Source organism: Lytechinus variegatus, chromosome 16 (assembly GCF_018143015.1).
Source record: "Lytechinus variegatus isolate NC3 chromosome 16, Lvar_3.0, whole genome shotgun sequence".
NCBI classification, from domain to species: Eukaryota; Metazoa; Echinodermata; class Echinoidea; order Temnopleuroida; family Toxopneustidae; genus Lytechinus; species Lytechinus variegatus.
In genome coordinates, this window is record NC_054755.1 from 4,344,702 (window position 1) to 4,370,525 (window position 25,824).

Below are 25,824 nucleotides of genomic sequence, written 5' to 3' on the forward strand. Positions count from 1 at the left end.
CCGGTAGACAGAGTTAACTTCCTTCTTGCAATCAATATTATACGAGAAGGCACACTTAGTAATCAATCACTGAACACAAATACCGCCACAGTTCAGTCATTATCCCTCTCTTTTCTCTTCTAAAAAAAGAGCACAAACTTTTAATTAGCTTTTAAGCTCTGGATATACAATACATATACTTCACTATGTTCACTATGTCACTATATACTCTCTAATTAATGAAATTGTCATAAAGTACTATTTCCCCCTCAATAAGATGCTCAATGTGCTTCTGAGCATAAAGCTAGAGAAATTACGGGAAAACAATACATGACAGGTCAATTAAAGAAAAATAATCATCAAATTTTCACAGTCAATCATCAATATTCATCATACCTATATTTTATTTACTATTTTTCTGATGATATGTGAAAAATCTTCATTCAGGATAGCTCTTACTTTTCCCCCAATTAAAATAAAATACACTCACTTCAATCTTTTCTAATTCTTTTTCATGTGCATGTCATTTTATTGAAAATTATTAGAGAAAAGGTTTCTTATATTTAGCACTGTTTCTTGTCTGTCATTTCATTTGAAAACATCCATGAATTTAATCCCACATTTATGAAGGTTGTTTAAATCAATTCCCAACTGAAAACAGGAAATATATTTTTTGGGGGGAAACAGAGGTGAATACTTGCTGTTTATTCTTGAATTATGCATGTCAGAAGATAATTTACTTCAGAGTAGTCTTCAGTGTTGACATGTCAGTGTTGGGTTTTTTACACCAGCACAACGCCAAACCTAATATAGAGCTGGTCCTGAAACAAATTGTGCTAGTGTTGAGATATCAATAAGGTGACATGGATTACTTTTATAAACATTAGGTGTTGGTGCTAGGAAAGCCATTATTAATTATGATTCATTTCATTTTTAAACACTAACACTAAACTTAATATTTTCCAATATGGGGGAGAATTTTAACCTATGATAGAGAATGTTAATTGGTTAAAAATTTTCTTCTGTATTTCATATTTAAACAAACCCCAATAATTTTAATTCTTCTTATTGTTACTTTACATATCTGTCTTTGATAGTTGGAGCTTGCAAATTGGGCTTGATGAATATGGAGATTTAGCTGAGGTTGCACAAATGGCATTGGAGAACAAGTACATGTATTTAACAACGGTTGTGTGTCGCTCAAATAAAGCATTTCAATTCCTCCTTCCTCACAAATGCCGCATTACAAGGCCTGATGCATTTACATTCACTATCTAAATTAATGCTTTCTAAAATACAAATAAACACATATATTCTGTACAGTAAACATATTAAATACAAATAATTACAGAGCATTTGGTTATTGAAAACATATATCCAAAATGAAATATGTACAATGCATATGAGATCAAAAAACAGCTTTTTGCATACATTTGTACATCTGACATAGTTTAAAAATGGAAATGGAGAAAACAATACAAATTATTTCAAAGAAATTGCTTCCAACACCATTGCTTTTGTCTTTGCTCAATTTCTGCTATCTCTGTCAATTGCGATGAAATATATAAACTACAATTTCTTTTAGTGAGAGAACATATTTTGTAATCCATCAAATCAAACAAACAGACCAAATAAAACAATAAAGGCAGCTCTATGCATGGACGTACAGTATTGTCATCTATTAGACAATGATTATTTCATATCACATTATTCACTTTGGAAGAAATGCATTTCAAACCAATGAAAAGAACAGTTGTGAACAATTTGGAATATGAAATTTCAAACCAACATTAATGCAATCGTTTAAGTATCAAAAAACAGCCAGGGCATAATTTCCTTAATATTATCTTGTGCAGTTTTTTTTTCTCCACAGAATCATGCTTTTATTCACTTTTGGAAAACTCTACAACTCTTCATTTTCAGTAATTTTGATATATGCCCGAGTGACTCAATGGCTAATTTGAAAAGACTGTTTTGATTGGTTACTACCCAGTATTTTGAACCAAACGTGTATGTAACAGCAATCCCAATTGGTCACTCCAATTCTTTAAATAATTGCAAGTGTTGGTGTTTTGGAGACCTATCGTGTTATTTGAGTTTCAATGAAAGTCAGCCACGAGTATCAAAATGATTGGCCATAGAAAATATGTCTGATACCACCAGCTGATCATCCTTAAAGTAAAGATATTTATCAAATTGTCAGATGTTGAGACTTTGAAGGGATCACTTTGTTATACAATAAAAGAATAAAAATCATCAATATCATACATTTATTGCAGGTTTAAGAAATAAACTATTAAATTCACAGCTATTATAAAACCATTTGAAAGTATCCCTTAATAATTATCATATTCTAAATTGTAATATGATCTGTTGGGGCAAACAGTTTTCCAAGTGTTTAATAGCTACCTTATAATTTCTGTTAATTTTGAGCTGTAATGTTTATGATCAATGGTCCTGCACTTGGTTTAAGGATTAAAATATACATATGATGGAATAATTGGATTAAAATAGTCACACACCTCGAAATAATTTACGATAAGTTGCACTGGCCTTCTTGTTTCAACATAACCTTTCAAAAAGCATTGAACTTGATTTGAGAACCAAAGAAATTGAACAACAGAGATCGTTTTAGTACCATCAATGAATCTGAACAAAATACTTGATCAATGACAATGACCATGATAACTTGCAAGGCTTTGGATCAGACGGAAAATTGTGACCATCATTCAGAGAAAAAAATATGATAGCAGAAATGATTCAGCGACAAATTGTGCTGCAATGTTAAAAAACAAAGAGGGGATCTTGGTCCATTTTGCCACAGAGGGGCAGCACTCATCTCATATCCAAATATAGCACAAGCATTTCAATTTGTTGAAATTAATTTTAGACTGATATTTTACCATTTATTTTTAGAGTGACATGACAGTGGTGTTATCAACATGCAAGAATAGTGGGGGTATTTTTTTTTGGTAAATATTATTTATGTTCAAGATGGAGGCCTTTCAGCAGTAGCAGCCGGCTTCGTCTTGTTGGTAGTCGTTCTCAGGTTCCTTCTGGTGGAGAGTTACAGGAACTGGGAGTTAGGAGGCAATGGGTTAAGGAAACAACACACACAAAATGGATATTAAAGTTTGAAAAAAGGGAGTTATTGAGAAGTAGGTCCCCGTTTCATGAAAGGGTCATAATTGACTCTAGCTCGAGGCCATCTCTATGGAAAGCCAAGCTGGACAACAATCACGTTTGAAGAGATGGGTCCTTTCCACAAGCAAAGTCCACTCAGCTGCACTTTGTCCGATCAGCATATTGTCTAACTTGGCTTTCAATATCTATGGGCTTTGGGCTGGGAATATGATGCTGTGGAAACTAGATGACAGAGAGTTAGTCGTGGTTAGTGGGGATGAATATTATCGCATACATTCGTAATTCCGAAGGTTCGGATATTCCAAAGCTTCATATTTCTGAAGGTTCGTTAATCTGAAAACGAAATGAGGTTCGTAATTCCGAAGGTTCGATAGTCCGAAAACGTAATGATTAACAAACCTTATTACTTTTTTGGACTAACAAACCTTCGTAACAACAAACCTTATTTCGTTTTCGGACTAACGAACCTTCGGAACATCAAACCTTATTTCGTTTTCGGGCTAACGAACCTTCGGAACATAGAACCTTATTTCGTTTTCGGATTATCGAACCTTCGGAATAACGCCACAACAGTTCGGATTAACGAACCCTTTTACCTTTGGAATTACAAACCTTCGGAAATACGAAGTGTAACCGAATATTATGTGACGGTGATGCAATGGTTTACTGGTGGCGGAGGGAGGTGTTATATGTGGGTACATTGTACTATAGTGTCTTGTTGGGTGATATTGTTGAGTGATGGTCAAGATAAGTCTCATTGGTACTGGTGGTGATGTTTGTGATGGTGACCGATGGGTGGTGTAATGATGGTGAGGACGATGATTGTGTTGGTGATTATTGTAATAGTGAGGATTTGGTAATGGTGGTAGCGATTGTAAAGTGATAGTGGTGATGATGATGGTGGTTGTGATGGTGACTAGTGGTGGTGTAGTGATAGTGGGGACGATGATTGTGTTGATGATTATAGTAATGGTGAGGATTTGGTATTGGTGGTAGTGATTGTGGTGGCGGTAAAGTGATAGTGGCGATGATGATGATGGTTGTGATGGTGACGGGTGGTCGTGTAGTGATAGTGGGGACGATGATTGTATTGATAATTATAGTAATGGTGAGGATTTGGTATTGGTGGTAGCAATTGTGGTGGTAGTAAAGTGATAGTGGTGATGATGGTGGTTGTGATGGTGACCGATGGGTGGTGTAATGATGGTGAGGACGATGATTGTGTTGGTGATTATTGTAATAGTGAGGATTTGGTACCAGTGGTAGCGATTGTGGTGGTGGTAAAGTGATAGTGGTGATGAAGATGATGGTTGTGATGGTGACTGGTGGTGGTGTAGTGATAGTGGGGACGATGATTGTGTTGATGATTATAGTAATAGTGAGGATTTGGTATTGGTGGTAGCGATTGTGGTGGCGGTAAAGTGATAGTGGGGATGATGGTGGTTGTGATGGTGACTGGTGGTGGTGTAGTGATAGTGGGGATGATGATTGTGTTGGTGATTGTAATAATGGTACCGTAATGTGATGGTGAGGATTTGGTACCGGTGGTAGCGATTTTGGTGGTGGTGGTGGTGATTGTCGTAATGTGGCAAGGATGGTGGTGGTGTGGAGCACTGGGGAGGGTTTCATGAAGACTTGTCATTTTATCTGATTAGTCCCATTTTATATCTGACAGTTACCATAGTGACGGTGCCCCTCAGTCAATCTGAATCAAGGAAAGACATCAGATCTGACAACTTTTCAGACAAAAATGTTGATGAAACGGTCCCCTGGTAAATGGTAATGATGTTGATAGTAATGATGGTCACCATGATGATGGTTATTCCGGTGGTGATAATGATTACCGTGATGTTCTGGCTGATGGTCAAGAATATCAATATCACAATTAATAGGTTCCAACAGATAAATGGTGGTTGTGCTTGTAATTAAAGTGATTAAAATGTGATGGTGACAATTTAAAAATGCAAGAAGGATGATGAAATGTTATTTTGAAGAATTCTACACAGAATATGTTGTGCAGACTTTGTAGAGGCTTTCCCCCAAATAATCAGCCTCTCTAGTCCTTTCTTGATGATCCATACGTCCGACTTTAAAACTCGACAATCACTAGTAGCAGGTGACATATCAACTAGGCAAACAAAAATGGCATGCTGTATACTAAATTTCGCACCAAGCAGAAGGGTTTGGATTATACATGCACAAGGATATTCGCACAGAGGGGCAATCAATGTAATGAGAATTTCATTTTATCATTCATATCACATGCTACATACCTTGAAGCAGAACAAAACACAAAATACAAAAGAAACATTGCATAAAAGACTTTGAAAAAGACTTTGATTAAAGCACAAATTGTAAATCAATTTTATTGATCAATAACATGCCATGTAAAGCAGTTGATAATTATCATGTGAATTCCAGAGACTGGTAATATTGGAATGATGACTTTAGGGGAGGTTGAAGAAAAATCAAAATGGTTAAATGATAAGAATAGTAATACAGTTCAGGAGTGTAACATAAGGAAATGCAACAATCAATTGTGATACCTAGTACATTCTTATAGACAGAAACTTCCCTAGGGCCTTTTTGGTTACAGTCGAGATAATGACCGAGCAGGGATTCAAACTCACAACCTCACAATCATTAATTGTAAAATTGTTGGGTATTCTTTTGCATTACAGGCCCGGGGGCCACTTACACAAAGAGAATTTCTGAGATGGAAACTCACTCTTTAATATCAGATTTTCGTTTCCACTCTACCAAAAATGAATAGGCCTAATTGATACTTTGCATCCAAGAAAAAAAGGGGTAACAGAATTCATAATATTTCCAGCATATACGAAAAATATTTACTTATATTTTATCAGCATCATCAAGAGCTTCAGTTGATTTTGATTATATTACCCACAATTTTCCAACTCAATGAATTTTTGAATAAAGTTTTTATGCAACAAAATTATGCTTCATTGACCTAAAACTCATCAATATGTTAAATAAAAAAGAGCAAGACCCCCCCTCCCCTGCACCTCATTTATAGAAAGAAAATACAAGATTTCATGATAAATGTTGATTTTTTGTTTTCAGTAATTGTGTATGCAAGAGAGCTTTTACCAATACATTGCAAATATGAAACCAAATTCTTATTATGTAATAGACTAGAGGTATTGAGTTTATCAAATAATTGATTATCATCAGATTTGCATTCTGATCCATGAAAAATAAATCATAAAAATTGGCAGCCTAGTTGAATACAAGCAGTATCAAAATAAACTAGTGAAAATTGAACAATAATAATATTAAAAGAAATTTAAAAGTATTATTCCAGCTCTACTTTTTCTTTATACAAAACAAGAGTTATATAAATATATTAACAATATCATGACAGTATGAACATGTATGCAACAGTCTCTTCTATCTCATCTAATATAAAGCTAAAAGTTCAATAAAATATATGTAACTTATTTCATAGCAAACCTTGGATAACACAAACTGGCAATGGAAATAAGAAATTAATCATTCAATATAGAGTTTATAAACCAAAAATTCATATAGATAAGACAATAGGATAAGGGTCTTTACTAATATCCTATTAACCATTTTCTGAAAAGACACTACATGTACATTGTGATGTCATTCAAAATTCCAAGTGCTATAAAAAACACGAATGACTTTTTAATTTTTTTTTTTTTGGGGGGGGTTGAGTGAGCTTATACATTATGTTTCATCAGAAAGCCTCACATCAAAGATTACTTTGTAATATTGTTTGTATCAAATATTTTCATGAATTTTCATGTAACCTAGAAATCAAGATCAGATTATGCAAAATATTTTACACAAAAATGAAATTTTCGGACAATTATTTATTGATTTTCATGGTATCATTACCATTTGTGAATGGGAGGGATTAAAGATATCTTTCATTCACATCTGGATGCATTGCACAGAGACTATCAAGGATGAAAATTTAATATCATGCTATCATTAATACTCAAATATATTCAGAGTATACTGAAGCAATGCCAGAGGACTATACCATTATATTGCAAACACAAAGCTTATTTAGGGTTAATTCAATATCTAAAGGCTATAACATGACTGTCAGTGTTGCACTTGAGTTGAATTCAAATGTTTCCACACCTGTTACTCTAGCGACAATTGCTCTTTTTTAAAAAGTCTGCAAATTATTAGACAAACCTAACCTCGGACCTACCTTGAACACTAGAGTCTTAATCATGAGACTAAACCAGACCATCCCAGCCATGGCGTAATTTCCTTCAGCAAGAAATTTATCCACGTTGTGCTGCACTCGTCCCAGGTGAGGTGAATGGGTACCCGACAGGATTAATTACTTGAATGCATGAGCGCTGAAAGGCAGGTCGAGCTAAAGCCGAGGTAATAATAATAACAACGCGCCTCGGAATAGAATATTTCTAGATAGATGGCACTATATAAATGCCTATTATTATTATTAAACTTCAACATGCTACCACAATCCGAACGATAACCCCAAAATTGTCGAAAAATAAAAATACATCTTTAGGAGAAATTGTCGCAGGAGCAAAAGTTGGGTCAGAGAATCCATTATGTTCGATAAAAGACAGACTAACTCACAGCACCAAATTTATTCATCATTTACCATGATTTGGTTTCAGACCGATTACAACACTATATACAATACCTACAGTTTATATTAGAGTTTGATAGCTATAAAGAATTAATTATATACAAATACATAGTCTATGTTACATTCTAAGCCTTCTATTTCGCATCCATTATAAAGTAAGGCAAAATAGATTAAATCAAGGCCTCAAAAATGAAATTATAATTTATGAAGGCGGACAAAAATGAATAGGAAACCTAGAAAAACATTAAGTCACAGCCCTGTGGAGATTTTCTGTCGGTGATATGTTTAGACCATTTGAATTAACAAACCAGGGCTCTGCAACATAAATCTTAGTGATCGGTTTTAGGGCTTATTTTTTATGATTGATCACACACAATACTCTATGCAATCAATCCTGGAAATCAGATCAATGATCAATTGCAGTGATTTATGTTAATAGGCCCAGTGCCCTTCTTGATTCAAAAAGATCATATGACTTTATTTTGACCTATATTAACCTACATTCATCAATACATTTGAAGTAATTACCCAAATCAACTACACTAAAAAAATAGGCAGCATGTTCTTTCATTCAAAAGTACATTAGAGATTTACATTACTTTGATATATATATTCTTTAAACTTGCCCGTTTGTTTCATTATGAAGAGAGGAAATCTATATAATCATTGAAAACTGTGTATGGCATCTGTGGAAAAATATATATATATATATATTTAAGTTCTTGGAAAGCTAAATGTAGAGCAAAGTATTCATCAATGTAATCTTATGTACTAGTAGGCAATTATTTGATAATACATTTTTTTTTAAATAAGGAGGGCATCAAATTCTTATAATTGATTCATGATCTCCTTATTCCATCCACCTACTGTGGAATTAAACTAACAGGAGTTGAAGTAAACATGGAACACTTTGTGCAGTACTTAATCTTGTGCATCTCAGGGAATGGTAAATTTAAGAACATGCATGCAAAATTCGTTGTTTGCCACGTCTTTTTTTTTATTAGAAAAGCGTTGTTTATAAATAAGAGCCAGTGACAAACCTTAAAAATGTACTGAATGAAACTGCCAAAGGAAAATACTTTTGCGCTCACTCCAACTTCATACGCTTAGCATTGCAAGGTAATTAATGAACCTGGGTGTGTTTCATGAAGAAAATATAGAGTGATTTTCACTGAATATTGTTATAAGCTACTGAAATCCATGCATCTGATTGGTTCAGAGCAAGCTAGTCAATGAAAATCAACATTCGCTTCATAAAACGCACCCAGGTAAAAAGGTCTGTCATTTTAAACCCTATTTTTCATTAAAAAGATATATTTTGACTTGTTTCAGCAGCTGCTTATGCCAGTTTACTGAGGCCAATATGAACAATGCCAGCAATATTCCCTCTAGGATATACAAGCACAACTCTGTCCATGTTTACAAGAAGACACATAAAACATGAATGGCACGGAGTGTTCAACATCTAAATAATAAGGTCCATACGATTGGTCAATTTCAGCACGCACAGCCACCTTCGCTGCCTGTCGTTTCCTGCTGTTGGTTCTTCTCGAGACTTACTTCAATCACTGCAGGATGGAAGGAAGGTAGAACAAATGAAGGAGGGGAGAGAAGGAGAGGGGAAGGAAAGATGGGGGAAGCAGTCAAGGAAACTAAACATAACAATCATGCCACAAAAAATAAACAAGATAATACAGGCCTCTATGAAGGTTTGCAATGATCACAAATTTAAAACATCAATTCTGATTGGTCACTGGGCTGTGTTTTGAACAGAATGTGCATGAAACGATAACTTCGACTGGCTAATATCATTTTGTGATAAGTCGCAAACCTACAAGGGGCCGCAAATGAAATGGCAAAAATAAAATACAGAGATGAATTATGATATACATGTAATTGAAAAAAAAAAGAATTTAATTTTACAGAAATACTGTCAACTGTCAATGACTTAGAGCTGGAGGCAGCAAATACGCAACTGAAAAAAACATAAAAGACAGAATAATGATCAATTATCTTGCATTCCAGAACCTTTTTGCAATAAAAAGGCAAATTATATTAAGAGAAGCAAAGAAAAATACAAAAAAGAGTTAATTAAATACTTTGCTCTGATGTATCCTGCACTTAGCCACTAAATCCATTTATGGTGAATTCTTTGTGAACAGACAATAAAACATGTATGATCTCAGATGTTCGACATGATACGTCTGTAGTGCATAATGTCTGTTGGTGTAACTACCAATCGATAATTTAAAAACTCTAAGAAAAAAAAAAATTCAACATTAAAAACCCCAATTCCATTCTATTTTGTGTAGTGATTGTGACAATGCTATTCACATTTTCAAATACCCTTCCAACAGTGTAGCGATGAAACACCCTTGAGAAAAAAATGTCTATTTTTTTTCTCAACATATTTGATTTAAACTTTTCTCTGTAGGAACTCAGGGAGGAATTAAAAAAAATTGAACTACTGCAAAACTAGAATTGACTGAGGACTTCAGCTGAAATTATTTGTTCATATAGTAATTTTCACTCAATTTTATTCTATTTGGATTGCTGATTAAAAAGCGATATTAATTCTAGGCAGAATGCTTAAATCAATAAAGACATTACACCTACATAGAAGATATACAATATGCGCCATTGCACATACAATGACCTATGTATGTGTTTCATAGCAAACAGGCATGCACTAAATACTTGACATGCATACAGGCTTTACACTACCTTCTCCAAAGTCCATCTCGTATCCTTCTAAAAAATTGAAAGCAGACATCTCATCTTCCATGCGTTTATTTGCTTTGTTTTGAAAACTGATTGTGACAAGGTAAAATTACCCCCCCCCTCAAAAAGAAAAAGATTTTTAAAAATAAATAAATCAGAAAAAATAAAATATAATAATAAAAATAAAAATGATTTAAAAAAAAACACTATAAAATTGTACATGAAAAGTATAAGTACTTATATATGAAATACAGTTCAGGTATACTCCAATCATTTTTCTAAAAGATTTTTTAAAAAATGTGAACAATCTGAGATTTAGATAGGAATATGTGTCAATGAACATATAGAATAGTAGGAGAAGTTTTTGTGGCAGGGCCAGTATTCTGAAAAGTATTTTACCATGTACATTATATTCATTACTGTAATTGTCATAACAGACTCAAAAGAGGTATTTAGTGATAGATTGAAGTACCAATAGACCAGCATGCAAGTCAAAAGTGTTCAATATCACACCAATGGTGCACCATATTTCTCATCACTATGACAGTTAAATGACATAAGAGACGAAACAGTTTTCAGAAATCTGGCCCTGGTGTTTTGATAAATAGGCTCAACATTTATATGTGTAATATGTTGGAAAGTTATGACGTTTAATTTTGAATTTCCTCAACACAAACATATGGATGAGCGTGAAGGTGATTCTAACTCGAGAGGCAATCTCAAGAGCAACAATTCTCTTTTAGAAAAGAGTAGCCATGAAGTGGTCTTGGTGGGATAGTTTTTCATATTGCCCCTTAAGATGGACAATATTTGTTTACTATTGACTTTTTGAATATGTTTTTGATGAAAAAGGATACTGTCGCCAGCTGGTTTAGTTTGGTCTGCTGATTCCATACCCGGTAAAGCTGCTGCTACTCGTCTGAACAACTGAAATAAAGAGAAAAATTACAGATGTCACAATCTGATTCTGTGGCAGCATTTGCTCTGAGGACAATTGTTCTGATGGAAAATCTACATAAGCCTAGCAGGCATCAATTAAAGATGCGATTTGAGGTGTGAGAGGTTTGGGGATTGCTACATATTTCCTACACAGTTTCTACAGCAGACAGAACACAAACTGGGCAACTGTTATCCTCTGGTTTCTTCTGGACGATCCACATTTGGAGGATTGACCACTGGGTCTGATTCTCCATAATTTTTATACAAATGGCTTTCTCACGGTTAGAGTAATACCCAAGATCAGAGGTGTGTGTGGGAGGTTTGAATGTATTTGTTAGATTGATTAACAAGATTACAGAGAACAGGTTCAAATGGATGTGAAATAAGCCATCGTGTAGTTTCCTTCAGCAAGAAATTAATTCACATTGTGCTGCACTCAACCCAGGTGAGGTGAATGGGTACCTGGCAGGAATTTATTCTGTTCGTGTGCTTGAAATGTGGAGCGCGTAAAAGCTGCTCGAGCTACAGCCAGAGTAATACTATCCAAGTCCTTTGGAAGCACATAGAGACGTTATTCATGATGTGTTAAGCGCTATACAAGAACTGACTATTATTACTATTATTATTATCAAACATCTTGTACCTTACTGTCCATGTTATATTGTATGCGAGTCTTCACTCCTGGGGCCCCTTGCATAAAACCTTTTACCTGAGAAAACTCAGGTTGTTTTTACCGGAGTTTTTGCCCTGTGTTAAAGTCAATGGCAGAAATCAGACTAACCTTAGTTTTCAGTTTTACCAGAGTTTTCTCAGGTAAAAAGTTTTATGCAACGGGCCTCTGGTGACAATACAGTTTTCCAAGGCTATACTTATCATTAACATTTCCTGAGCAAGAGTGACTTTCAATACACGTTTCACAGAAACCTTTGAAAGAAAAGGAGAATGTACTTACTTGTTTTACATTGTAGCCTGCCTTTGCACTAGTTTCTATGAACATTACATTTAGTTCCTTGGCTTTGCGTTCACCTTCGTCTATTGAAACTTGCCTGCAAAGAAATAGGAATACAAAGAAAAAAATATATTGAGATTTATTGTTTCACAATTGCAATACCCAAATGTTAATGATCATCCAAAAATACTTTTGACTTTGCAAATAACAAGAATATAAACTATCATTTTACTTCTATTGAGATAATGAATTCCAAGCTAAAAATCAAATTGCTGGCTGTAACTCAAAATTCAGGGGGAAAGTTTAAGCTGCACAAATGATACATTAAAGAAACAAATCACAATGATAAATGGTCATGACCATGAATTTTGAACTTAAATGCACTTAAAATAAAATTGAATTGAAATTGAGTATGGAATCGTGTAAAGGGGAGGGGGGCAATAAACAAATAGTTACTGCCAGCATGACCAACATTGCATTGCAAATTAAATGAGATTTTTTAATTGTCCCACCTTTTGTCAGCTAAATCAGTTTTGTTGCCTACAAGCATTATAATGACATCACTCCCTCTTTCAGTACGGACATCGTCTATCCATTTTGATGTCTGGTGGAAAGAGTTGGCATCTATGTAAAGAAAAACAAAATAACATTTCAAGAATTATTTAATCAATTGCTCCATTGACTTGTACATCATGCATGTATATCTGTCAAGCCTGAGATTGGGATGAATGGGAAAATAGAGGCTGAAAATAGGGACATCAGAGTTCTTCTTAAATATATCTTAGCACAAACAGATTTGTTAAAAATACAAATGGGGCACAGTGGATGAAGTGACTCTCTCTTTCACCAAAATTCAAACTGTCCCTTATAAAAAGACTGGTGTGTTGGTTCAGTTGGTAGAGTTTGCACCTCGTAACCAGGAGGTCGGGAGTCCATGCCCCGGCCGCATCAGACCAGAATACATTAAAAGATGGGAGTTGCTGCTACCCTGTTTGATGTTCAACGATTATATACATGTAGCAACATCCATCTGGAGCTGCTCACTGGCTGCCCATGATCAATTGGGAAAGCTTAATTTTCAGAAGATTTCAATTTCTGATTTCTATTGTGAACAAAATGGATTTTCACTTTTTTTTTTCAAATAGGCAAAGTTGGCAAATATCTTGACCCAGGATTCCGGCAAGCATTATGACATCCTCTAAAGATGAATTTCATACAATAGCAAATTGTATTAAAAATACTTGCATACTACCTTGCAGTAATTAAGATAATTCAGGCCTGTAGGGTATTTTTACATTTTCTCTACTAATACCTACATGTAGTTCCTACTGTATCATGATTCGAGCCTCAATTCAAACGACATACTTAATCATGGAGTAATCCTAGTGATCTTATCAAATCGTATTAGATGAGTGGTGGCAATCGTATTGATCGTAGAATTTTTTTGAATGGTTCAAACATTTTTGCGATCAGTAACGATATTCCAATTGTGGCTTTCATAAAGGATTGAACGCCAGTGAGAATGAGGTATAATCAATGAAAATACAAGAATGCTGGTAATAGTATTCCTCACTATGAGCACATGTATGAGGAGAATGAAAAAACAAAGTACTGACAAAAAGTGACATGGAATACTATTACTATATTTTTTTTAAAAGAGACTGAGCATGCACGAGCACCCCATTTTACAAATTTGACACAATTCCAGCTTCCTGTTTTTATTAATGACATGGCATCACTCCAAAAACTTGAACAATTTAAACATTCCTATTCACTGTGAATACCGTAACAATCCACTGACTATTGGTAAGTTGTACAAGTACATGTACATGTACATTGTCTCAATTGTAATATTTTACTTAAATTGCAAAATCATCCTTTTCTGCATGCAAATTTTCTATCACTGACAAAATTTATATGGGACCATGGCATGGGAAAGTGTAATAAAAGTGTGTGTGTGTGTTTTCGGGGGGGGGGGGGGGGGGGGTATAGATCTATATTTTGCATTTTAGTGATGAATTCTTGCAACATTTATAGTACACCTTAAATTCTTTAGTTGTACTATTCATTTATACAGACAATCATCCTCCATGCAAATCCAGGGGTGAATATTTGCAGACTTTATGCATTTTGTTTTGTAATCAGTGACTTAAAAAAGCTCCCACTAGTGCCCCAGTCAGCCCAGTATTATCATAAACAAACATCCCCCTCAGAATCCCCCCAGTTCTTCATACAAAATGTAGGCTAATATTATAAGCGAGCTTACTTTGGCAGGAGTAATAGCATTATTCAAACAGCCACAATGATCATGTACAATGCAGTGTACATACATGTATAAATGTACACAAACTTCATCAATAAATGTTTGTACATGTACAAAACACAAACTAGACACCCCCTCCCCTCGAACCTTTTCTTTGGTAAAAAAAAAGGTCATCAGAATCTTAATACTGATCGAATCCCTTCATGTATACCAGTAAGTCTTTTTTAGAAAGATGTACATGCATACTACTTGGGTAAATACTTTATAATGCAACATTTTTTCTTTCGTGTTTTATTTTCTTCCTGTGAAACCCCCACTATGTCCCTTACAATTCCAAAGCAGGTTTATGCAAGTGATGATGTCTGCAACATACTACAATACGATTGACCAAACGGAAGACTGCATCCTATATCTCTGATGAAACCCCCTATTTCCCATTTTTTAATTTTTGTTTGAGTCTCACATCCATAAAGGGATGTCGGTAGCAGAAAGGGAGGTAGCCGGATTTAAAGACAGAAAATAGGTTGAAAAGGAAAGCGAATGAGAATAGCAAGATAAAGTGTAAAAGAGAGAGAATGGAAAAAACAGGTGCACTCTAAATATCCAATTATTTCAAATAATTTCAAATGTTCAAGATAAATTCCAGTTTTGGTAACGATCTCAAAATGACTTTTTACAGAATCTAATATAATGACCACCCAAGTGTTTGTATGAATGAAAAGTATGTGCCAAAGGATTCTGGGAGAAATTGTGTAATTGCTGAGAAATAAGCGAAATAAGCAAAATAAGCGCGGATTCGGTCACTTCCGTCAGGTCTTTATTCCAGCAATAATGATAATACACTGTCCCACGTGTGCCTATCTGTGTTGGTGATCTTCAGTGTGAACGTTTTTCAGCGGAGATTTCAAGATTTCACAAAGTTCAGTTTATGTAACTGTACCAGATCTAGATCCTCAATGATATTCTGATAATTAAGCCTGGTTTTACAGACTTTCTCATGAAATCAGTGTTTACTGCAACAACTGGCATTTCTCTTTAAGGCCTCACAGGTTCGCATCCTGACCTATATGTAATCAAACTAGAGAAAAGGCTAAGGACAAAACGAAGTAGGAGAAAAGGGATGAAAAGATATGGGGAAATGAAGTAGCAAAATTCCGGGGCAAAGCTGAAATAAATGAATGCAGGGGAAGCTGAGGACACACAAAACAAAACACACACATGTATATGCACTTCAAGAGAGGACATGAGAGAATAAGAGAAATTTGACAGACATTCACAAAAGAAAATACAGAGGAAGACAGGAAATGGGTGAAAGAGAAAGGAGAGAGAAGAAGAATTAGCAGAATACTGTTCTGCTGATCTGTTAAGACCCCTGCAATCGTCTGACGTTAATGAAAAGTTCATCTCTCCCACTGTCTGTGTCTAATCCTTCAGAATGCACATCGAGCTGATTTTCTTCCTCCCTTTTTCTCCTGCCCAAAGCGTAGTTATTACTTTTTCACTTGAGGCTACCATAGGTATTGACTTTGCTCTGCTTCTCTGGCAAAGCATTCACACAAGCAAAAAGAAAAAAAATCATAAGCATTCCCGGAATACAACCGCTTTGTCTTGTGAAGGTAAATCAAAATACATACAGCATACATGATACATGTACAGTGTACACTTATATTATAATGCTCATTTATAATCCTATGAGGATTGAATTAACAGCAGTTTGCCCCTGACATTGGATGCAATCAGAGCCCTGTATAGACCAGTTCGTAGTTACTTCATGGACAATTTTGGTCAAATGACATTTAATTTCTTTCATTATGATAGGCAGATTTCAAAGCAAGATATTACGTAAGCTTGCCTTACATAGCAGGATGAAGAAATTGAATAGACCAGGTGACTAGAATAGCACACCAATGATCACTTTAGAAGATATTTGTTGCATTCCTACTTTGAATACATATCATAGCATGTTGCACTATGCACTTGGCAAACTGTGAAATACATGTACCAGTCGCTCATGGACGCATTGTTGTTTTTTGTGGATGTAAATGAAAACCACAATTCAAAAGAATATATGAATAATCAAGACATCAAAGTTGGTGCTTATCTCATTAGATTTTAAACCACCATGTCACTTTAGTACAAATGACCTTCCTCTGATCATGCGTAGAATCTTTTGATCATGCGCAGAAAGGAACTACGAACTGGCTTATTACAGAGTTTGACCAGTTTGTCTTCAATGGGTGTTACAAGGCATGTACACAGACACCCATTGCTTTGTCAGGCAAGCACAATCCAAAAAGCATTGCAAAACCCAATGAAAACTAGATTTCAGGGGAAACAAGCATTTTCAAAGCTGCTTTTTTTTTCTTAAAAGATCCTTCTTGTAACTAATAATTTTTTATCGCACTGACTATCTAAATATCATTGTACATGTATACAAGCTGACATGATGTAATGGTTAGTTTGCATTTGATGCACAAGTGGTAGATTCATATATTTTTGTAAAAAATAATGTTTCATTTAGGAAACTTTCATTTCAATATTTCGCACTTCACCTGGATTTCAGATTTATTCTCTTCATAGTAACTCAGGCTTAATATGTTTCCACTACAAACTCTGTTTCTTTCTTGGCTTGTATGTACATGTAGTTCAGAAACTACCTGTAATACAGCCTCACTACTTCTAACGCTGGGCAGTTCTTACAGGGTTTAATAAGGCTCTCAGAGATGCATGTGTGTAAGAGCGGTCAAGGGGCGACACAAATCTATAGAAGACCGGTCGGTCTGTCTGTCTGGCACAGGTAAAGTGGAGAGCCAGACAGGTAAAGGTGTGCATCAATAGAAGAATGTAAAAATTTCTCACACCAATAAAATAATAAGGATTTCTGACCAAGGCCATTGCGTGCACCATGGCAAAAAATAATTTATTTTGGGGGGTTACTTATCACAGCCTGCATAAAACTGCAACATTGGATCATTAGCTTTACATAATGTAGTGAATGGAAATTTTCCAGGGCTATTTTGAGCATTTCGGATGCAATCAAGTGGCCGAGGCCCTGTGTAATTTTTTTTCTATAGCGTGTACTGTACCCACAGTATGTTCTGCCTAACACCCTGTCTTAGTATGCATTTTTCCTTATTCTTTTCTTCCACTGATTTTGTTTGTCTCTTGTCTGTATAATCTTCTTTCTCACTCTACCTCCCTCTCTCACCCCATTCCGTATTTCTCTCTCCTCTCTCCCTTTTCCACTTTTCCATTACTCAAGGCAGTTCTTAAAAAAATCGAGTAAGCCTTATAGATGCATACGCAGGTATATACACTGTACATACACGTACATAAGAGGTGGTCAATATTCAATAGAAACATTCAGTAAACACTTTTGTCTGGCAAAGAAATACAGAGTTTAGGTGAAGAAAGTCATGCCAATTGTCCCTACATGGACCTCTGCATATTCATTTTGAACTGGAAGTCAAAAACTGAAGCCAGCACATTACGTGCTCAATATAACACATGCGCATTTATGTACATAAGTAAATATCTACCGTTTACCTGTCGGTATGAAAACTCCACATTGTATTAAGACAAGAGACGACTGTCAAAAAACCTCATCGGATCATCTCAAAATATTCACAATCGTCATTCAGTATCAGTCAAATGATTTAATGAATTTTGATGATTGATAATCTTTCTATACCCCCTCCCTTCCAAGTGCAAAGTGAACAAGCAAAATTTATTACATTTTGCATCTATTACAAGAAAATCTAATTTTTTTCCCCAAAAGCATCAGGATATTGTCATTTTGCAGACTGATTCCGTTATACATTTAATAGTACGTAAAATGTGACACCAACCAATTTTATTGTACTTTTTCACCATCATCACTCTCATTAAAGTAATCATCCTCTTTTAATGAACCCTTTTTTTATGGACATTTTTCATCGAGGCACACAAGTGCACTTGTTGGTCGGTAGAATTTTTAGACTGAAATACCAGCCAAACCCTTTGACATACTTTGTATTTTCATCAGGTGATTCTGACTCTAGGATCTTGCCATCTATTATGATTGAAGTTCATTTTGTGTTAAATATGAACTATTTTACTGATTACATGTAATAACGACTTCAAATCATAATTGTTATTATGTGTGCAAATTGCAAAATATGTACATCAAATCATACATATTCATCGTACACACTGTTCTGCATTATTGAGCTACATGTATGTGCACTAGCATCATTATTTTTGTTTCATTTCATCATAGACATAGCCATACAAGTTCAAACTGCAAGCTAGTAAACAGAGTATACACAAAACCAGTTATGCAGTCAAAAGTTCACGTGTTCCTAGGAGAATCTGGACCATCCCTCTTTCTGCTATCGAAAAATCTCTGAATATTGAATGACCTCAGGAGAAATACTTTTGTATATAGCACAAGCTGAAAGCATACATGTATTTTCATATGAGCCTGGCAAGCTGGGAGATATAGGCCTACTCTCTTGTCATATAAAATTATCTCAAAATGCCACCAAGTGGTATTGGGGGAGGGGAAGGGAAGGGAGGGGAAAGTTGTGTACATGTACATAAATGTAGGTAATTCTTAGATAATGCATGCTTTCCTCTTTCCCGTTGTTCAATATAGGTCAGCCCGATTTAACTTGAGCCATGCTCTAATTCTGCGCTAAAATTAGAGGAAGCTGAACAAGTCAAAAACCTGTTAACATTGTATGTTTCTTGCATGTTCACTTTGCTTTTTCATCATGCTATATTCCCAGATAGTCATGAAAGAGATAAGTAACAGATCTATGAGCTGATAAATCAAACCTGCTCTGTTAACCCTATCTAGGCCGGGGGGGGGGCCTCGTAGGCCCCCCTCAACGAATCACGCAATAATTTCGCCGCGCAAAATTTTTTGACCGCGCCGCTCACTGACTTTTTACTTTCAAGTCTTGCGCAACTTTTGAGACCAATTTTGCGTCACCCGGGTACGTGGTTCCGAAATTACCCAACATTATGTAAGTTCATGTCAGACTGAAAATTGCTCAAAAACGTGATTTCGTGTACAAAGTCAATGCAAATTGTGTTTTCAACCAAAATTCATAAATGTATGATTATTTTTAGTTTTGCTGGACTAAATGTATTTATTTCATGTTTTCTATGATCACAGAAGAGTCCCCAACAAATTTCATTAAAAAAACAATGAAAAAAAAGGTGAAAAAACAAGGAAATACATAAGAAATTGCAAAAAACAATACATAAGAAAATTATTTGATATCGTAATTTTTTTCATGTACACTTGCTAAGAACACCACAAAGAGTTTCTATACCAAAATTAGTACATTTGGAGCTTTATTTAGGGAGTCAGAGGAAAAAGTATTATTTTGCATACTAATTATGCATTAATTAGCATAATCACTTAATAGTGATTCACGTGAAATAAATTACTGTACAATCTTGTAGATTATGTCCGAGGCAACCCACGTGCCAATTTTCGGCGCAATCGCGCGGTCGAGATCTTAAGGGGGGCCTGGGAGGCCCCCGCACCATATGAACTCCAAAAATACCCCAGCCTAGATAGGGTTAAATACTTGTCACAACTGGCCATCCATAGTTGAAGGTCAAGTCCACCCCAGAAAAATGTTGATTTGAATAAATAGAGAAAAATCAAACTAGCAGAATGCTGAAAATTTCATCAAAAATGAATGTAAAATAAGAAAGTTATGACATTTTAAAGTTTCGCTTAATTAAAAAAAAACAGTGGTATGCACAATTCAGCGACATGCAAATGAGACAGTCGATGATGTCCCTCACTCACTATTTATTTATTTTTTATTTGAATTATACAATATTTCATTTTTTTACAGATTTGACAAGGACTAACTTGACTCAACAATATATAAACAATGCTCATTCCACATGTTCAGGGAGGAATTATTGTTTCGCATGACAATGAGGAGAAAATTAGAATATTTCATATTTCAAAATACAAAAGAAATAGTAAGTGGATGACATCATCAGTGTCCTCATTTGCATACATAAATTGACCAGCATGTGAATATAACTGTTTTGTGAAATTAACCGAACCTTTAAAATGTCATAACTTTCTTATTTTACATCCATTTTCAATGATATTTTCAGTGTTGTACTTTTTGGATTTTTCTCTTTATATTCAAATCAACTTTTTGTTGGGACGAACTTTGTCCTTTAAACCGTAACTTTAGACCCTGAATTAAGAATACGGGTCAAAACCTGCTATCACCGACACCCGAGTGTTTGAACTCACTTGTGATATCATAGACTACAACTGCAACGGTAGAATCCCTAATGTAGCTTGGAATGAGACTGCGGAACCTTTCTTGACCAGCCGTATCCCATAGCTGTAGTCTGACAGTACGATCCTCTAGGTACATAGTCTTTGACAGGAAATCTATACCTATGGTAGCCTGCAAGGGCAAATAGAAAAGAGGAATGAGTCTGCATAAAGGACGACACATAGACAAACATACACTGGCATTTAGGAGCCATGTTTGATCTTTTGATTGTCAATCTTGTACAAATGAAAAATAAGATCTAGCAAAATACATAATATCCCAACCTTACATTTTCACCTCCATGCAATTAAATTTTTAGAATATTGTGACGTTGTTGATGCAAGACAGGTTCATATTATGATACATATATTAACAATTTGAAAATGTTAATGTGACATATTCATAAAATTATCTACAAAGTAAGTTACTACAAAGTGTCAGTACATCCATAATGCAATGTTCTACACATAGAAAAAATATTGAATAGAAAAGGATCCTGAAATTCTGACATATTTTCTACATGGTTTTAGATACTATACTGTTCAGCAAAGTAAAGAGCCAATGACCAACTGACCACGTGTCACTCTTCAGGCCACTTTTCATTGTATTTATCCAGATCAAAGTAGGTAAAACTTTACGCCCGCAACAAGGTATGTTAACAAGGTATGATATTACAAATATGTACAGTCCATCTGAATTATTTTTTTTTCAAGCAATATCCATTTCCCTTTCTTTTTTTTGATCATTATATTTCAAGAAGTATCTAATTAATGGAAGACAGACAGTCCAAGGATATAATTCAATGTTTTGGGCAAGGGTATGGTTGTTACAGTATATACAAGTACTGTGTGCGCCTCACCGGCGACTGACTGGAATACTCCCAAGGGAGTGGAGGATGTGCACACATTGTGTGCGGGAAATGACTGATTGAATCCGATGACCGGGGTAATATCTGTAAAGCACTTAGACACGTCATTCCGATGTATTAAGCACTATATAAAAGCGGATTATTATTATTACAAATCAATACATGTACAAGTATGTTAAATATGAAGATAGGTAAAAAGTGATTTGAATGTAACCCATAAACAATGTGCATGTACCAGTAATAATTCTTTCACAAAGGCATGCTGGCAGTATGAGGCTGTGAGGAGGTGTTAGGTGACATGTACAATGTGTTAAATCCTTCCTTCCTAATAACTAGCTTTGTCAATTTCGTGTTTCCTCTCTCATCTCATGATCTTGACTCAAATCTTGATGTTTCTACATGCACAAACATCTTCAGAGGATCTGTATCAATATTCTATACAAAATTCCTTGACAATATCTGAATAAACATGAATAGTTGAATACAATTGTATTGATGAAAGTGTGATCTTGTATAGCATTGTGGCCCAGTGGATTAGTCTCCGGTCTTTGAAACAGAGGGTCGTGGGTTCGATTTCCAGTTATGGCGAATTTTTCTTCGGCAAGAAATTTATCCACATTGTGCTGCATTTGACCCAGGTGAGGTGAATGGGTACCTGGTATTATTCATTCCTTGAACACTTTAGCACCTATTAATATGGCGGCTCGGCTACAGCCGGGTAATATCATACATGTACATGTAAAAATATGATACCAAGTATCAAAGTAACTATATAAATGGACATACATGTATTATTATTATTATCTATTCTTACCTGGTATGTGTTATCAAAACTGTCGTACATAAATCTTGTGATTAGTGAAGTCTTCCCAACTGCAAGAAAAAAAGAAAGAAAAAGAAATAGTTCACCAATAGTCCAATACCATTTAAACTCTTAGAGTGGGAGAGAAATTATAGGTCATGTACATATCCTGGAAAATCAAAAAATTCAAAACCATAAAATGTACAAAAAACAATGAAATATCATCCTGAAAAATGTCCATGTACTTAGATAAAAAATGCCAAACCCCTATACAGTGCGTATAAAAAAAAACGGGACAGATTTGAAAAGTCTATAAAATTTTTGTTTCAAATAATGATGTCTATATTTTGGTGTTAATAGATGCTCTAAAGTCTTATCTTTGAAATGCAATTAAAAAAAATAAATTTTATTCATGCTTGAGCGAACACGGGACGTTTTTGTTGGGGGTTCAAAAAGAGGATTGCGCCAGAATTGCAGAATATGTGTAATACAATGATCAGACTTCTTGCTAATCAGGAGACTTCCTCTTGACCTTTTCATTATCTTTGCCATAATTTTCGAATTGTGCTCTCAAATTTCATTTACAAAGTTATTTATTTAATTGAATTATTTTGTTTTTTTCATTTAAACTTCTCTTACCTTTTAATTTTCCTTCCTAAGTAACTGAGAAAAGAATTTTTGTCAACCCAAGCAAGAAGATTTGAATTATTAATTGGGAAAACTTGTGATTATTCGAATCGTTTTATTATGTGAAACACATTATGTTATGTACCTTTAAAAGACATTAATCTATTTTTCAATGGGTCATTAATTCCTTGACCAAGTTTAATTGCTTGACAGGAAACAAAGGAAGGGATTCATGTCTTTCAATGACAATGGTGTATTGAGTCAATTTTGAAGGAGCTAGATATGGCAGATCGGGTAAAATGTATTAAAAAGTTGTGAGCGAGCGAAGTGAGCACGCCAATATTCCCACTTTTATCAATTACAATATCAAATTTTGTGATAGATTTTGACATAATATTCAGAAAATAATATCATATTTTACTTTCTATCTTTCCTTTTATTTCCTGTCTACTTTTTTCTTGGTCATGTTTTTTGCAATTGAGGGGGGGGGGGGAGGAGCAACCCGAGCGCCCGCCCATCGATCTGTGTGGCTTTGTTTAAAAGGCACCATAACCTTTGTAGCACATAATGAAAGGATTTGAATAAAAATCCATGCTTTCCCATAATTCGGTTGAAGAAAAATAATTTTAGCTTGAAGAAGGAATATTCAAAGCTAACAGAGAGCATATTAAAAAGGAATAACAGAATAATTCAAGCAAATAAATAGATCTGAAAATGAATTTTGACCGCATGATTTGAAAATTATGGCAAAGATAATGAAAAGGTTAAGAGGAAGTCTACTAATTAGCGAGAAGTCCGATCATCATATTACTCATATTCTGCAATTCTGGCGCAAGCCTCTTTTTGAACCCCCAACAAAAACGTCCCATGTTCGCTCAAGCATGAACAAAACTAATTTTTTTTTATAACATTTGAAAGACAAGACCTTAGAGCACCTATTAACACCAAAACATAGACATAATAATTTGAAACTAAAATTTTATAGACTTTTCAAATCTGTCCCGTTTTTTTTTATACGCACTGTATAAAAGGATTTACAAGTTTACAAAAAAATGCTTAATACATACATGTAGATCGGTGCAATGTTCTCAAGAAGTGATTGGGAATTATATTTTCAAAAAGTTTTGAAATTCGATCACAAATTCATTGCTTATAAATTGAATATTGCGGTTTCAATTTTTAAAACATTTACTTTACTCTCTAAGATACAAATTCAAAACCAGGTTATATGATTGCTTAATTTTTGTATTTGGGCACGAATTATGACACAAAAATGACATGAGATTACTGGTTAAATGTGTTCACTATAAATCTTTCCTACATGTACATGTATACATTGTATGATAAGGATAACTTTCTCAAAAAAAATACTGACTTGCCAATTCTTAGACACAGTATAAACATAATCATCAACATCACCATCATCGTTATCATCATCACCATCATCGTTATCATCATCACCAGCATCGTTATCATCATCATCAGCATCGTTATCATCATCACCAGCATCGTTATCATCATCACCAGCATCGTTATCATCATCATCAGCATCGTTATCATCATCTGCATCATCATCACAATTATCATCATCATAATCATCATCATCATTCATCATCAGAAATAAACATCATCATCATCATTACCATCATCAATGATCATCACCATCATCATTATCATCATCATCATCATCACCATCATCATCAACACCATATTATCATCACCATCATCATCAACACCATATTATCATCACCATCATCATCAACACCATATTATCATCACCATCATCATCAACACCATATTATCATCATCAACACCATATTATCATCACCATCATCATCAACACCATATTATCATCATCAACACCATATCATCATCACCATCATCATCAGGGAATAATTTGCTTTACAAATTTGAATAGCATTTTTGGTCATACGAGAAAAGCTCTCAACTACATGTACATGTATGTACAGTCCTAAGTAAAAATATGCTATAACTTATGCATAGCAGTCAAATTGTGATGCGATACCAGGAAAATTATTCCCTGATCATCATCTTAATCTATACTACTACCATGTGTAATCGCACACTCATTCGTAATTGCGAAACACTGGACCAAAATATTCCAAACATTGCAGTATTTTCAGTGTAAGAAATATCTACATGCATATGTACATGGACATACTGTACATTATTCGTTATGTGTCATTCTATTTTTAACTCATTTTTTCATTCACTGTAAAAATATATGTAATCCAATCAAAACATTCTACTTTATGATTAATTTGATTTTGATTTCGTTTGAAATTCACTGTTTTCAGATCCAAATTCCCATCAATTTTCTGCATATCTAATCTTTTATGCATGTATGGCAAAAATGTGCACATTCCTTTTCATATGTACATGCATGCACATAGATGTCATTCTCGTATAAAACATGAATCACCATGGACTGCATGACCACTTCATGTACATTGGAGATACTACAGTATGTTCCTTCTAATGTCTCACTATTTGTCATGATGTCATCATGTGAATAATGAAATATTTACTGGCCAGTCATACTTCATTCAACTTTCATAGTGACTGTAAGTAACACTTCTAAT

General features: G+C 34.7%; 1 protein-coding gene across 2 annotated transcripts in view; it reads right to left on the reverse strand.

Moving 5' to 3' along the window:
- Window positions 1–1,050: 1,050 nt before the first annotated feature.
- The window catches only part of LOC121430411 (ras-related protein Rab-6A), a 33,800-nt gene continuing 9,026 nt past the window's right edge, over window positions 1,051–25,824 (reverse strand). The window contains exons 2-7 of one of the 2 annotated variants that reach the window (XM_041627700.1): window positions 22,607–22,665; window positions 20,897–21,056; window positions 12,869–12,980; window positions 12,360–12,453; window positions 11,326–11,395; window positions 1,051–3,055 (exon numbers count right to left, since the gene is read on the reverse strand). In XM_041627700.1, coding sequence (XP_041483634.1) covers window positions 2,985–3,055; window positions 11,326–11,395; window positions 12,360–12,453; window positions 12,869–12,980; window positions 20,897–21,056; window positions 22,607–22,665 — 566 coding nt within the window. In that variant the 3' untranslated portion in view covers window positions 1,051–2,984. Of the gene's footprint in view, window positions 3,056–8,747; window positions 9,316–11,325; window positions 11,396–12,359; window positions 12,454–12,868; window positions 12,981–20,896; window positions 21,057–22,606; window positions 22,666–25,824 lie in introns of those variants that run through there. The other variant, XM_041627699.1, reaches the window with a different exon arrangement.